Source organism: Dermacentor andersoni, unplaced genomic scaffold, assembly GCF_023375885.2.
Source record: "Dermacentor andersoni unplaced genomic scaffold, qqDerAnde1_hic_scaffold ctg00000052.1, whole genome shotgun sequence".
In the NCBI taxonomy this organism is placed as follows: Eukaryota; Metazoa; Arthropoda; class Arachnida; order Ixodida; family Ixodidae; genus Dermacentor; species Dermacentor andersoni.
Window position 1 is genome coordinate 572095 of NW_027314765.1, and position 16556 is coordinate 588650.

General features: G+C 46.5%; 1 protein-coding gene across 1 annotated transcript in view; it reads right to left on the reverse strand.

Moving 5' to 3' along the window:
- Window positions 1-16556, reverse strand: part of LOC126548665 (spastin-like) — a 56663-nt gene that overhangs the window by 24278 nt on the left and 15829 nt on the right. Inside the window, exons 2-3 of the mRNA XM_072285821.1 lie at window positions 9685-9771; window positions 3827-3910 (exon numbers count right to left, since the gene is read on the reverse strand). Coding sequence (XP_072141922.1) covers window positions 3827-3910; window positions 9685-9771 — 171 coding nt within the window. The remainder of the gene's footprint in view (window positions 1-3826; window positions 3911-9684; window positions 9772-16556) is intronic.

A 16556-nucleotide genomic window follows, 5' to 3' on the forward strand; every position in this document is an offset into this window, starting at 1 on the left:
TGCCGACTAATAAATCGGACACCGATAATCCGGACGTGATCAGTAATTCGTTCAAACGGATGTTTGGACGAGTTGGTAAGCCATATTAAGCAGAAGAGCGCGTATTTTGACAGCGACAAGAAAGGAGACACGACACGGTAATTCATACAGCATCGCGGAATTGCCAATGGCCTCGTAGAGTTCATTTGTAAAGACAACCGATATTTGTTACAGCAGCCAGCTCTACATTCGGTTATCTGGATTCCATGGATGTAGCCTACGCTGGCTCGCTGGCATTACCTCCTCTGGCAACCTTGACAAGGCACTAAGTACGGCCTGAGATCCGAGACATCAATTATGGCTTCAGAGATTGCACGTTAGACTGCCGTCGCCGAGGCCTTGCCTTGTTCGCAGCACTAGGCTAGAGAGTTAACTGCAATGCCTATATTTGAGGCTTTGCGTGAACTATACGGCACGTCAACATCGCGATCATGAGATTATTTCACAGCAACTCCACCCATGCGCTACTCTCACCATACTGTTTGAGTTTGCCTTTGGAACAGCGTTCCACTATTGTGTGTTTGTTTACTTTGCGTTCAAGATAGCGCACTGCAGGCTCCAGGAAGTCCTTCTCGTGAACTTATTGAAAGGCCGCGTAAATGGTACCAACGGTGCCCCGCAGCCCAAATGACTCCACAACTGAACAGCCTGAACCTACCGCCTATCACAACGTGCTCATATGCGGATACCATTGATGACCTGAAAGGCTGCAGTGAGCCACTGTTGCATTTGAAGACAGCAGAGGTCTACAGCGTGGTGTCGCAGTGTGCCGTACTGAACGATGACAAAATAATTGTGCAAGTTCTACCACCGTGAAACAGCGACCCTAAATTGGATGCTAATGTGCCGTGTGCTTCGAAGCCTTCACAGGCAGATCTGAGTCGAACGTCTCAATTCGTTGCATGGGCGTGCAGCAGGAAAATGCCAGAAATAAGCCAAGTGCATGTACCAATGAATCGAGAACTTTGTTGCAGGGGGGTCTTAAGACGTAAAAGAAATCTGTTTAGGATACATTCGTTTTTATCGGAATTCCATAGTTCAGACTTACGTTCGCCGTGGAATATGAATTATTAATGGAAGGACCCTGCTACGAAAGATCAGCTGCAGCTACAATTTCTTTAGCTCATATTGCTACGGAATATTGCTATTGCTAGGCTAGCGCGGGCTGTTGCCTCTTGTCCAAGTGCGGCGTATTACGTTGTAAATATACTTGTATATAGCTTTTCATCTGCGTCTTCTCACCTAACAATATTGTAGATCTACCTGGTCCAGATTATTCGTGGGACCAAAGATTGCTTGTTTTACGCGTATTTTTTCTTTAATCTTGCGCTCTACTTTTTTGAGAGCATCTAGTGTCAACCGGTCCTGTGCAAACTGAATGCCAAGCGATTGGATGATGATCTCCATCGCACTCAATTAGTATTACTCGAACTCATGAAAGACTTGTCAAGTGGGTCTGTCCATGCCTTAGAGTTTATTACTACAAATAAAGCAGGATTAGCTTACGTACCTAACCAGAGACCGTTGAGCACCATTTTAAACGCACTGCAGATATTTGATTTTGCTTGTCTTTGCGCGCATCAGTTGTGCAGTTAATTGAATGTTTACCACCCTCAGAGAGGTACAAGAACAACGGAACATACAACCGCTCAGAATATGAATCGAGATAATCCTGCTGATGGAATGATTCCCTGTCGTAGTGGCTAAAACAAGCCATGTTATTGCGTTAAACGTGGATTTATATTTTTACTTATTCAGCAAAAGTCGCCAAAGATAACCTTTGCCAGCCCGCGCGGAAGAAAAAAAAACATTTAAGCTGCTTAAGGAGTCCACGTGACCTGCTTGTCTGCACAGTTCCTGGTCTTTTTTTAGTATTGCAATTTGCAGATAAGCCTTTGTTTGCAGTGCACAGAAAAGTGGTGCTGCCTTCGTGTCTCACGAGTTGGCTTGACTCGTCTATTGACAGAGCGACAACGGGACCCAGCACGCCATAACTCACCCGCCTTCTTGTTTTCAAATGGGGTCGTAAAGGTCAAAGTATAGGTAGTTAAGCGCAGTTACAATTCCTCCTGTGAATGCAGAACCAACCATGCAGAACCTTTCGCAATTTGCGAGCCAGGCTGTCAACAACGCTGACAATTTTGTCTTTGCTGGAGGTGGGACATTTTTTTAGGGGCTGCTGATGTCCTAAAATCCTTACTAAATATTCACACGCTATCGAAGTACCGCGCTGCAGATGTCAACCGCACCGACACGACCACACACCACCACCAACACCACCGTCAACACCACCACCACTCGTTAAAAATCGATTATCAGTCTCTAAGTTTCGAAATGCGTAAAGTGTTTGATAATACTTTGACTTCTACTAAACCATTTGTGCATATTCTTTACGGCAAATCCCCTGGTCAAACTCTAAAAGAAAGGTCGAAGGCACCCGTGTTATTCAGTAACCAATCATAGGTTAAAAATAGGCATAAATCAACGGTAGATGTAGTCAGCGTAAGATCAGTCAATGAAAACAAAACCCCCTTTTACTCTGAATGTGTCGCACTGGGGTCTCAGAGATAGCCAGTAATATGATGCTGCCCACACAAGTATACGGGCCACAGAGGCTTACGTCTGGGTACGCAGCAATCAGTTCAAAATTTCTATCTGCAGTACCTTTCGCAAGCTATGCAGTGATACATTGAATTATAAGAACTCCGCACAAAGCGATCAGAATCTCAAATTTGGTGCGAGGCCCGTTTCGTGCAGAAATTTGTGAATAATTTCACGTGACATGGCGCCGCATTGCTAATCTGGTAAGCGTTGGGCTTCAATGGCACTTCACGGCAATCCACTACGTACCAATTTTGTTTTTGAATGTTTGGTGAAAGCAATGCACAGGTGCAGCGGGGCCACCCTTGTACAAAGTTGCACAGCACGCTTCACTTCACAACATTTCCGTGCAGTGAGTGGTACAGTAGGTGCTGTGTGTATGTACTGCAGGCTTTCAACAATGAAATCTTCGCTTCATGCAAACTGACTACCAGCTCACACGGAAGTCATTAGTGCCAAGTCCTACCACACACAATCAGATGAGGAAAGACATGCAGTAAAGAGGCAAAAATACACCGTGTGCGGACAAGTTCACATTCGTGACCACAAAGGTGAGAGAGAGCAACACATTCAGCACTGAACCCAACTAAATCAGGCACACAAGCCTCGAAGTAGACAGCTCGAGAGATTGTGATCATTCAGTTGTGTTAGCTTCACAAGTACTATTGAAGGCCAGAGACTACCAATTGATCAATTTTCAGCAAATGGGGATTTTTGATTGATTCGGTCAGACATTTCATAGCAACAGTGTCTATGAGACCTGCTGCCGCAGAGGGCTGCACCTTAAGATTGACCACTTTATCTACAAGCAGCCAGATCTTCGTTCACAAGTTTTTTTTTTTGCATTCCATGTCCACCCGAATGTGATTGCCGTCATGCCCCGCTGAAAATTTACGTGGCCACTGAGCCCTAATGCCATGTACACAACAGGAGCATGATTCACAATTATTCTCTTTCTAATGTCTTCGAATTTCCAAGTAGGAAGTCGTTCTGAAGTACCCTTTTTGTTTTCCGCAATCACACCTAAATCTATAGTAAAGGTATGAAAACAAAATTTTCATGAAGACCTTAACATCCCTCGTACTGGATAAAGCTGCACACCAAGAAACTCTGCAATTTTTGGTGCCTCGAGGCAGTTGCAGGATCACTAGACAAACTAGGGCTAATAGAAGGGACCATCACCAACCTAGAAAGTCGAGCCTGTCCTGGGCGATCTCAAGGTTGGCCCTCATCTTCTCCTTCAGGGTATTTGCCCACTCCCAGGTAGGACCTGCATTTGCCAAGATATATCTCAGAAGCGAACTTTGTAACACCGAATTCCTCCAGGCTCTCAGTGAAGAAAAAGGTATAGTTTCACTTCACGGGCGAAGCATTCATAGTGATTGCAAAGTAGCAGCCAACTACACAAAGTAAGGGTCCTAGATATGTAAGCGTTATATATACCATATATATTCAAATCTAGGCCGGCCGTTTTTACAAATATTCATATACAAAACTCTAGGTATGTCTGAGTCTCGAGGATTTAAAAAAACGCCCCTGTTTTTATTAATGTGGTCCATAGCTAGCACCATCCAGAAAAGTCAGTATCGTAGCCGCTACTAGCCCGGCCAGTCGCCAACTGAATAACACCAGCGAAGTTGTTGTTTTCCCCTGTGTCGTATCGAAGCTTGTTCTGTTATCGGCATGAGACGTGGCGTACCACTTTCAAACTAAACGTTGGGAAGGCCACGCTGCTGGCGCGAATATATGTATACGTCACCTCAAGGCTATAGCCTAGAAAGCCAAGGTTCCTACCAAGTCGCAAGGACCAAGCACCCTGGCGAAAGCAAGGACGTAGGTGGTTCAGCTCTGAACGCGTGACCTCGACGGAGTCGCCCTTCTCTTCCAAGACTAGAGCCCCGGGGCCGCCGCAGCTGCTAAAGAAACTGAATATCCAAGCTAAGAAGATAGATCCAGGGCCACACGACACCCAACAGGTGAGCTGGGCTTAAGTTGTATCTCGCACTGCTCCTACTACAGAACACCCTGAGTATCAGAGAATCATAACCGAGAATAGGCAGCTAAGAAGAACTAGCAACACTTTGCAATAAGAGTGTTCTCAGTGCGAGGCTTAGTAAGCTGGAGGGAGCAGCTAATCTTACCCCACCACAACCCATAGCACCCCCATCAGGCACGGAGGTCATGCTGCTAAGCATAATGCAACAGATGCAGCAACTGCAGCACGAAATCCAACAGCAAATATCTATGTTTAACGACTCTTATTTGACCGCACGACGTGAAGCTCGCAAGCGCACAGATGCAGGACCCTTGTCCAACTCTACAGCTCCAGCCTACTGCCGCATTAGGAAAGCTACAGATGTCACCGACCTTTTATACCTTGTATAAAATTCCCTAAGCCCACCGGACGTAATCTGCTTGCAAGAAGTGGACTACCGTCCAGGAACACTAGTGTGCTATTATACGCTCTTCAATGCAAAATACCATTGTGTCGCTACGCTGGTATTCAAAACTATAACTGCCACTGCCCATTATTCTTATGGTCGTAAAGAAAATAATCACCAAACAATCGTGGTTACGCCCGAGAAAAGTGGCAGAGCCTTTCAGTCGTTCTAAATGTGTACAGTCGCAAAAAAAAACTCAAATGTGACACAGGTGAAGCACGGACACTTTACTACCTTCCTAAACCCCACTAAATTTATTACGGGCGCCAAAGACAAAAGAGTGGTTGTCAAAGATTTCAACGCTCCCCACACCACGTGGCGCTATCATAGGGACTTGGCCAAAGGAGACAACCTCCTCAACATGGAGGAAACGCTAAGACTACAAACAGTTATCCTACCGACAACACCCATACGCCTAGGCAACAATATAAGTAGATACACATTTCTAGATCTCACCTTAACTTACAACATTAAATAAACAACTTGGATCAACCTAGGAGAGAACTTGGGAAGCGATCATCGAATCCTTAGAGTATCCATATCTTCTAAGCTCCGTAGAGCCATAGGTGACGCCATTCTAACGGACTGGGTTGCCTTTCGCTCCCACCCATTACCTGACCACATGCCGAGCAATGTCCAGGAATGAAACAAACATGAAACATATGAAAGAGACCCACGACCAAACACAAATAGCTCGAACGCTCGTTGGAAACACCAGCAGCAGACCACCACCTACTTCATTTGTGGGAGAGCCGCAAAAGCTTGCCCAAGGCCTCAAACGCACCCTGTTACGCTGGTTAGCGGCCCTCAAATAAGAAGCCGATGCCTATGCACCCCATGAAGTTACCGAAGGATGGGTACAATTCTGTAGCTCTTCACAGAACATTTTGGCACAGCACAAACCTGAACCGTTCTGCGTAACAAGCTGGATCGCGACAAATCCAAAACAGCTACGAGTAGAACACTACAAAGAATAGCGGACGAGTTCCCGGGTACAGACCAAGAGCTGATCCAAGCCTTAGTCGCAAGCTATATAATAGACCAACCTCACTCGCTTGAAACGCTCAGTATAGTGGGGCACCCAACCCAGAACTGGATACTCCGCTCACCGGAACAGAAGTTCTTACAGCTGCACAAGCAGAAAAAGAACCACGGTGTCGGGGCCAGATAAAATTGCAAGCTATATTACCGACTACCTCAACCAACACTGGCGGGAGCAAGGTTGCGTACCTCCAGAGTGTAAGAAAGCAAATATAACTATACCTAAAGCAGGAAAAAACTCCAGCAATTGAGGTCCTGCGTCCCATCTCGCTCACCTCTTGCATGGGCAAACTATAAGGGTCATATAGAACCGCGTTTAAAATTACATCGGATGAAATCGCTTTTTCCCACCTACCATGCTATGCTTCAGATCAGGACTGTCCACACAGGACGCCTTTCTTCTTCTAAAAGAAATCTAATACTGCATACCTAGGGGTAGCGAGCACCTAATTCTTGACCTCGACCTCAAGGGGCTTTCGATAACATCTTATATAAGGCTATACACAACGAAATCAATGTCATAGGGTGCGGTGAGCGGATATTGGCATATGCCAAGTCCTTCCTCACTAACCGAATAGCAACAGGCATTGGACAGACCTGGTCCGATCCTATAGACATGCCTCACAAAGGAACTCCTCAAGGAGGAATAGCATCGAACCTCTATTTAACAGCTATGCGCAGACTTGCTCATACCCTGGAGGAAGTCCCGCAATTAGGCTACACCTGATATGCGGACGATATAACTTTTTGGGCTACATAGGGCTCTCTAGCGCAAAAAGAGGAAACGCTTCAGGAGGCGGCCGACATAGTCTAGTTTCCCTAGGAACAGTGGACTTATGTGCGCCCCTAAAGAGTCAGACGTTATCGGTGTTCACAATCCTCGATATAGAACGAGTGGACAAATAAATCTCAGCGTGGACCGCCGCACCATTGCTGAAGTCACCCAAGCCCGAATTCTGTGTTTCTCAGTAAAAGCAATGACAGGGCTAGACGCACAATCGAAAGTTTATGCAGCAGAACTAAACAAATCTGTAAGATGATACGCCGCTGGACTGATCACCATAAAGGAATGAGACACCGTACGGCCAGTCTAAGCTTTCGTCCTTAATCTAATATCGTACGGGCTTCACTACCACCACCTGGGCAAGGCCGAAGAATACAAAGTAGAAGCTATCATTCCCAGCGCGTATAAAGCTGCCTTAGTGCTGCCCTATACAAACTCCGGCTAAGAGGCTTTAGGCCTTGGGCCTACATGACACTTTCGGAGCTTTAACCTGCGGTACTGGTTTCGCAGAGAGACCCCCTCAGCACTACCCCTGAAGTCAGGACTATGTTAGCCCGCATAAAAGTGCCACCCTCTATATGTATAGAGGATGCTTTAGAGGATATGACGAAAGAGTATCGCAAGCGCATATGCACCATACCGTTTCCAAGCATATGCATCATGATACCCGCCAAGTTCGTCGTTCCGCCAGGGTCAAATGGCTACGCCACCAGTTGGCACTCAAACCACATGCAACATATGTAGATGCTGCTACATACGCAAAATAACGTTACACAGCGGTACCTGTAGCCAAAACCACTAGCCCCTTGGTCACCGTATTCCTAACCACACCTTGCATAACATTTGCGGAGACTGCAGCGACAGTCCTACCTATCCAAAATCAGGAGAGGAGACGCCACTTTTCAACAATAGTACCTGACTCTCAAGAGGCGTGCCGTCTATTTATGACAGGACGTTCACCTTCGACTACCCTTAGGTTGCTAGGTCGTAAGCTACAACTTTACCAGGCTGTAATATGGTGCCCAGGACTCTCAGGCCCCGTAGGCAACGAGGAGGCTGATGATCTAGCTCGTGATTTTCGTAACCAAGCGGAGCAGCCCAGCTCACAGGCATTGCCTATGCCGAAACAATGTTGGAACACCAGCGATTAACACGCCAAAAATACGCTTCCCTGCACAAATCCTTAAACGGGGAAGAGGCCACAAACCTCCGAAACATCAAGAACGATGTTTATCCACACATCCGAAAACTACACGCACGCTACCCTAGGCAATATCACGATAGATGCCCGCAGTGTGGTGGTAGACCAACCCTTTTCCACATCTCGCAGGCGTGTGAAAGAGTGCCGGCCGGAGTTAGCTATTCAGCCTAGCATAAACAAACAACAATCATAAGCGGAGCAGTGGGAGGTACAACTCGCTAGCTCGGACCTGGGGGTGCAGAGGACGCTCCTCTAACAAGACCAGCAGGCGGCCAAGGCCAGTGGAGCCCTGGACTAAGGGAGCCACCCATCGCTCTTCGAACCCTTCTTCCCGATTCCTTTATTAATAAAGTTTACTACAACTACTACTACAAGCAGCAGATGCATAGCAAGCCAGGCAGGAGTTCATCACCTAAAACAAGAACGCCCGTCGGTGGAAGGAGTAATGGGAGGCGCTTTTGCGTGTGCCGCAACATGTAGACGACAGAGTTAAGGAGGATAAGTGCGCAATTACAGTGAGGAGCTGTTCACCGAGATCACGCCGCGTTTTGACGCATGCGACGCCGCACTGTCTGCGCATGCATGGGCGCGGACGCTCGATTGCGCGCGCGTCCACAAGGGTACGCGTGGTCTGGGCTATAGGGACGAGGCTGATGGTGGCGATGACGTAGAGTGAGCTCGGCATGTTCATAATAAGTAAATGCTGTTATGAATTCGCGGACACTGTCCGAACTTTTTTTGTGCACCCTACATTTCAGGTAAGCTTTCTTCTGGCTTTGGACATTCGGGGCTCAGCTTCGAATCGGGGCTGGCCTAGATTATAGTAAATACGGTAGCAGTACACATTCAATGGTTAAAATAACGCTAATTAACCATGGTATCACGGATGCACAGGCACATTTGGCTATCACTTCATGACTGGAAGCACTCAGTGTCACAATGCTGACATGATGAAGAGCTCCGGTCTTGAAATCGAGTGATTCAAGCTCCTTTACCCTTCTAAGGTGTCTCTAAAACTTGAAGTTACACAACTTACAAGACTAGGCGCTTGGAAAGATAGTGCACGTGAAGTGATTAGCATCTGAGCTTGCCCACCATTTGCAGTTGCCGCGCACAACCTCTAAGATACACCACATGGGCTGCATCAGCATTAGGCAGCACATGTAGCAATGCGCAGCCATGCCTGAACCAAGGGAGACAAAAATGCTCACCTGGCGCCTATCACTCGCTTGATCATGTTGCCATGGCATCCCTTCTTTCTATACTTGCGAATTCCCACAAATTCTGCTTCCCACAGTTGGCAAAGAAACTTTTTTCCGTCAAAAGCAACAAATTTCATTGAAATTGTTAGAACAGTTGCAAAGTGCGAGCTTTTCAGCATTTTACATGTACTATTTGAATACAGAAATAGGAGTTCGTGCCGAGCTAAAGGTTCCACTGATGACACTACAGTTCAGGTAGCTAGTGAAGCGGCTCTGCTCTTACACTACAACATCTGAAGGAGAACCACGTTTTTTTTGCCAAAGACTGAAAATTGACATAAAGCAATCAAAACGGTAAGTAATAAGGAACCATACCTTGTCCTTGGGAGAAGTCAATAGAAATACCCTTCAGGAGTTGCTCACTGCCGTTGCGGTAGAGCCCGATGGCCAGTTCCTTGAGATCTGCAAGCAGGAAGGAAGATTTTACTTTCATCTTGTAACTTGTGTAAATGCCGTTCATAGTTCCATATACATGTTTGACAGATTAAGTTCTATCCAGCTGATACAGCTGGCACAGTCAGGTTGCATTTGAAAATTCTATGGCCACCGCTCTATTTGCATATTAAATCCAATCACACTCGTCAAACGATGCAGGTTACGTAAGTTGCATGTTGAAGTAGCTCCATATGTCAAGGCAACTGAAAGTACAAGCGCAGTTAACTGCTGTGAATGTCAGTAAGCTAGGAACTTGGGCCAATTGTAGTGTAGCAAAATCCGCAGGTTGATGATGATGATGTGTGGTGTTTGGTGGCGGAAGGGCCAGGTTTGGCCAAAGACCGCCATGACCCTTGGTAATGTTGACGATGTATTATGGAAGGTGTAACTTGGCTGTAAAGTGGCCTAAAAATAGTCGCTTTAAAGTGGGTAAAATCTACGTTCTATAAAATTATGGCGATGACATGACGAATACTATGAACATTAAAATCCATCGTAGAAGAATGATGCAAAATATAAAATATATAAGATGGTAAAATTGCTTGGAGCACTGCTGCCTCGCCAGAGCCCTTGAAACACAAGGGCCTAGAGGCGTGTGCTATACCAAAGAGCTATCACGGCGGCATCCTCTGAAGAGAGGACCCGCTATGAACTAGTGGGGCTAACAACATGCAGGACAACATCTTTCAGGAAACTTAGGACTGCGTTGGTATCAAATAGCGGTTCTGGGCCGAGTAACATTGCGGGATGAAGGGGGATCTGCTGCCGGTATGCTAGGGGAAAAGGCTTCTTTCTCTCAGATTCGGCTGCCCGACACTCCAGGAGGACGGTCAGCCTCTCCCCGCATCTACCGCAGGTTCGAGGATCATTTTCAATGAGTAAAAAGTTATGTGTGCCAAATGCGTGTCCTATTCTGAGGCGACAGAATAGGACATCTGTTCGCCGTGATTTTGTTACGGAGGGCCAAGAACCTAATTGTGGCTTTATCACGTGCAGTTTGTTATGTACTTCTGCGTCCCACTTACGTTGCCAGTGGTTTCGCAGTTTCCTTCTTGCAAAAAGCTTCAGGTCTGTGACAGGGACCGAAGCAGTAGGATTAGCTGCATGCAATGAAATTGATGTGGCCATCTGGTCTGCTAGAACGTTACCCTCGATGCCCCTATGTCCGGGCACCCACCATGTAATGACATGCTGGTTAGACATACTATACGCTCTACAGAGAATGGAATAGAGCTCAGTTATTACGGGGTTTCTGTGTTTACAGTGTGACTTCAAGGCTTTTACGACGCTTAAGGAGTCTGTAAATAAAATTGTTGAATATTTGATTTTCTGATATGTTTCACAGCCGACAATAGTGCATGGGCCTCAGCCGTAAATACACTTGTTTCAGGGTTCTGTGATCTTAATGTGCCGTGGCTGTAAAGGGGCCTCAAAGAGTTGATCAAAATTCCATAAAATGTAGGAGTAATAAAATTATGGGAATGACTGTTGACGTGTACTATGAACATTAGAAGGCATTGAGAAAAAATGATACAATATATAAAATACGTGAGATCTGGAGCACTTGTGCCTAACCAGAGCCCTTGAAAGCCAAGGACCTAGAGGCATGTGCTATACAAAGAACACTAGCGTAGATGTATCCTCTGGAAAGAGGATGCACTACGGAATTATTGGGCTTGTCACGTGTAACACAACATCTTTCAAGTAAGTGAGGACTTCTTTGGTCTTAAAAAGTGGTTCTACACCAAGAAACATGGCCGGATGCAGAGGGACGTGATGGCTGTATGCAAAAGGAAAGTGTTTCCTCCTGTCTCTTTCGGCTTCGCGGCATTCCAGGAAGACGTGGAGGACAGAAAGCCTGTCGCCGCATCTACCACAGGTTGGGGCTCGTTACCAGTCAGGAGAAAGTTATGAGTGCCGAACGTGTGTCCTATTTTAGTCTAGTAAACAGGACGTCTGTTCTTCGTGTTTTCGTTGTTGGGCGCCAGAAACCTGACTTAGGCTTAATTAGGTGAAGCTTATTACTCGTTTCTGCGTTCCACAAGCGTTGCCAGTGGCATCGCAGTTTGGTTCTGAGGAAAGGCTTCCTGTCTGCGACAGGGACTGCAGCAGAACGAGTACCCTGCGATGTCATTGATTTGGTCATCTCGTCAGCAAGCACATTTCCCTGGATTCATCTATGGCTAGGAACCCAGCATATTACTACATGTCTGTGTGATAAGTAGATGTTACATAAGTGTGTGTAGAGTTCACTGAAGACAGGATTTGTTTGCTTTTGTAAAGAAATGAGTGCTTTTACAAGACTTAAGGAGTCTGAATATTATTTCTCTCTCAAGTTTCAGTGTCTTTATATGTTTTACTTCAGACAGTACTGCACAGGCTTCTGCAGTGAAGATACTTGTTAGGGGATTCAACACGTCAGATTCAGAAAGAGAGTGACCAACTGCAGCGTAGGATACGCCAACATGGGATTTGGACGCGTCTGTGTAAAGTTCGTAGCAGGAGTACTTCTACTGAAACTCTCGGAAATGCATGGCGATTCCAAGTTCAGGAGCGTGCTTCGAGACCTCTACAAATGATGTGTCACATTCTATCACCTGCCACTCCCATGGCGCTAATAGATTAGCAGGAGCCATTTGGCGATGTTCGAGTATTGGGACATCCATTTTTTCACTAAGTTCTCTTATACGCAGCGATAAAGGAAGTCTTATGGAGGGTCTGTTACGGAATAGTGTTTTGCACGTTAAGTCGTTCACTGTCGTGAAGCACGGATGTTCCTTGTTAGAGCGCACTTTAAGAAAGTAGGGGAAGCTGATGTATGTTGTCTGAAAATGTGACCACTCGTCTGAGTCTGCATATAGACTTTCGACGGGGCTTGTTCTAAATGCGCCAGTGGTGAGACGGATACCCAGATGATGAACAGGGTCTACGATCTTTAGCGCGCTCGGTGCGGCGCAGTGATAAACCACGGCATCATAGTCCAGTCGTGATCGAACTAGGCTCCTATAAAGATTCAGTAAACACTTTCTGTCGCTACCCCATGTTGTGTGGGATAGGATTTTAAGAAAGTTCATTGTTTTAAGACATTTTGCTTTAATATATTTTATGTGTGGGATGAATGTAAGCCTGGAGTCAAGTATAACGCCTAGGAATTTGTGTTCCTTGTTTACGGGTATTCGTTGCCCATATATTTCAACAGTGGGATCTGCAGCAAGCCCTTTTTTCCTGGTGAAAAGAACGCAAGAACTTTTGTTGGCGTTCACTTTGAACCCGTTTTCGTCTGCCCACTTGGGGACTTTGTTTAAGCACTACTGTTGGGGGTAATGTTTTACGAAGCGGGTTCATTTTAACTACAAAGAGCGTGCAGCTCAGTACGCCTCCCTGGGGAACCCCAGTTTCCTGTATGAATACACGCGACAGCGCATTACCTATTTTCACTAGGAATGTACGGTTTTGCAGGTAGCTTTCTATAATGTTTAACAGTGCCGCGGATCCCCAGCGTCGATAGGTCACGCATGATTCCATAGCGCCAAGTTGTATCGTACGCCTTTTCCATGTCGAGAAACACGGATAGGAAGGACTGTTTATGCACGAAGGCGTCGCGAATATTTGCTTCCATGCGCACTAGATGGTCGATTATAGATCGTCCTACTCTAAAACCACACTGATGCCAATCAAGAAATTTATTTAATTCAAGGAAGTGCAAAAGTCGACGGTTTATCATTTTTTCAAAAAGTTTGCATATACAACTTGTCAGCGCAATTTGGCGATAACTTCTTACTAATGTGGGGTCTTTGCCCTGTTTAAGAATCGGAACGATCAACGCTTCTTTCCATGCGGTAGGGAGGTATCTCGCAGCCCATATTGCATTAAAAAGTGCTAGCAGAGTAATTTGTGTGTCACTGGGAAGGTGTTTGATCATGTCGTACATGATCGTGTCCGGTCCAGGTGCGGAGCTCTGACATGCAGCCAGGGAGGCTCTAAACTTGGCGATGTTAAAAGGCACGTTGAAGCGTTCGTTATGTCTGCATTTGCGGTCGATAGCCTTGTGTTCTGCTACCTGTTTGTGTTTCAGAAACGCCTTGGAGTAATGCTTAGAGCTGGAAACATATTGGAAGTGTTCGCCAAGGGCGTCTGCCTGGTCTTCCAAGCGGTTTGCTTCACCGTTTACTAGGGGATACGGATGAATTTCTTGCCCCTTAAGTCTTTTCAGCCCGTCCAATACTTTATACATCTGCCAGCTTGCCCTCTTTGCCAGTCGTCGCGTCCTTCTTCCCTGCGATTTACCCTGTTTAAATTCTATTAGATTTTTTGCTGTAGGACTTTCGCGTAGTTTGCTCCAAGCTTTATTTTGTCTCTTCCTCGCCTCTCTACAATCGTCATTCCACCAGGGGACCCGCCTTTTGGATGAAGTGCCTCTTCTTTGAGGAATGAACTTTTCAGCGGCGTCAATGATAAAAGCGGTGACGTATGGAACAGCATGATCTATAGTAAAATTATCTATAAAATCCCGTGATATGTGGGTGGATTCTCTAAAACGTTCCTAGTCAGCTGAGGCCAGTTTCCAGCGAGGGAAGTGTGGATGCAAGTCATGTTTGTTTAGGAAGTTCAGCGTTATTGGGAAGTTATCACTTCCGAATGGGTCTTTAATTACATGCCATTCTAAATCTGGAAAGATGGAAGCGGATCCGATCACCAGGTCTATTGATGAGTACGAGTTATGATGAGGATTATAATACGTTGCTTCTTTCTTATTAAAGAGACACGCACTGGTGGTTAAAAGGAAATTTTCAATGAGTCGACCTCTCGCGTCGCATCGCGAGTCACCCGACATTGTGTTATGAGCGTTAAAATCTCCCACTATGATATTAGGCTCGGGAAACTGGTCAATGAGGTTATAAAAGTGTTTTTTCGAGCCGCCGGTTTCGCGGTATATAAATGGAACACGCAGTTACTATTTTATTAAAAAGAATGGCCTAGACAGACACTGCCTCAAGGGGCGTGTTAAGGGCGACGGGCCGGCAAGCTACCGCCCTGTCGGCTATTATTACTACACCGCCGGAGGCATTAGCCTCCTCACGGTCTTTTCGGAAGATGGTGTAGTTTCGAAGAAAATTTCTATTGGTAGATTTGAGGTGTGTCTCTTGAACACACAGCAGCTTCGGATTATGTTTGAGTCTTATTTCTCTAATGTCGTCGAGATAATGTAGAAGTCCTCGTACATTCCACTGCAGTATTTGTGTTTCCATTTTGATAAATGTGTTTGGTACTGTGTGTTTAGGAAACTAACTAGTTCACAGGCGCTTTGAAGGCGCCGTGACGGGAGTTTTATCTCTTTTGGAGCGATCGAAAGGGCCTCGCTGCTCCTTAGGCCCTGGTGGCGCCGTGTGGCTGGTGGTTGTGTCCATCGCCTCTTGCGAGGCGCTGGACAGGCGCTCTTTCGAGCGCTTTGTTTGGCGTGAAGGCCTCGGCATGTTGGACGAGGCCTTCGTGGTCACCTGCCCGGAGGTAGATGGCCCCGTCTGCTGCGTTGGCGTAGCAGCACTAGCTGCATCCGCCAGGGGGGGGGGGGGCGTCACTGCAGGCTCACTGGGTGTGGGTCGGACAGCCGCCGGAGACCGTTGTCGCACTGCCCCCTGACGCGCCACATCGGCAAATGTGTTTTTGGGCAGGCAGGATAGTCGCCTACGGGCCTCCTTGAAACTAATATTTTCTTTGACCTTTATCGTCACAATTTCTTTTTCTTTTTTCCAGGATGGGCACGACCGCAAGTATGTGGCGTGCTCCCCTTCATAGTTTACACCATGGAGAGCGTTCTCACAAGCTTCAGAGGTACGTTCGGGGGCACTGCACTTCGCACAGGTTTGACGGCCTCGGCAGCTCTGCGAACTGTGGCCGAAACGTTGGCATTTGAAACATCTGAGGGGATTTGGCACATATGGCCTAACACGGAGCTTGATGTACCCGGCCTCTACAGACTCGGGCAGAATACTTGAGCCGAAAGTCAATATAAGGTGTTTGGTCTTGATTTCTTTGCTGTCACGCCTGATCTTTATTCTTTTAACATTGATAACATTATGGTCACTGAAGCCCTCCAAGAGGTTATCCTCAGTGAGCTCCAGCAAGTCATCGTCCGAGACAACACCGCGGCTTGTGTTCATCGTACGGTGCGGGTTTCCTCAAATGATACTAGTTTTGTCAATTTCTCATAATGTTTCTGATCGGGGAGTTCCAAGGGGAGATCACCGCTTGCCATGCTCGACGCCTTATAACCTGGACCAATAACTTCACTCCATGTCTTAGAAACAAAGAATGGTGAGATTGTTACAACTGGTTTAGCTGGTTTTTCTGAGTGGATCACGTGAAAACGAGGGAAGGATTCTTTTTGCCGACCAAAAAACTGGAATACATCATCGGTGCGCCCTGGGCGATCAGGAAGCGGTGGGAAAGAGGTTGCCATAAAGGGATTGAATTTTCGGCAATAACGCCAGCCACCCACCGTGGAGTCCTACAAGGGGGCGCTACAGGGACTGTAAGAACAGGTCCTGCAAACGCCAGCTGTACGTTATCACTATAACCAAATATGAGATAACCTAGGTTGGTTATTCACACAAGGTTAACCCTTGCTGCCTGGAAAATTGGAAGTGAGCGGAAGCTAGGAGAAGACAGGAAAGATGGAAAGTAAAGAGAAAGACGAAGGTTGGAGGGAGAGAAAGACAGGAAAAGGCGACTGCCGATTTCTCCCGGGTGGG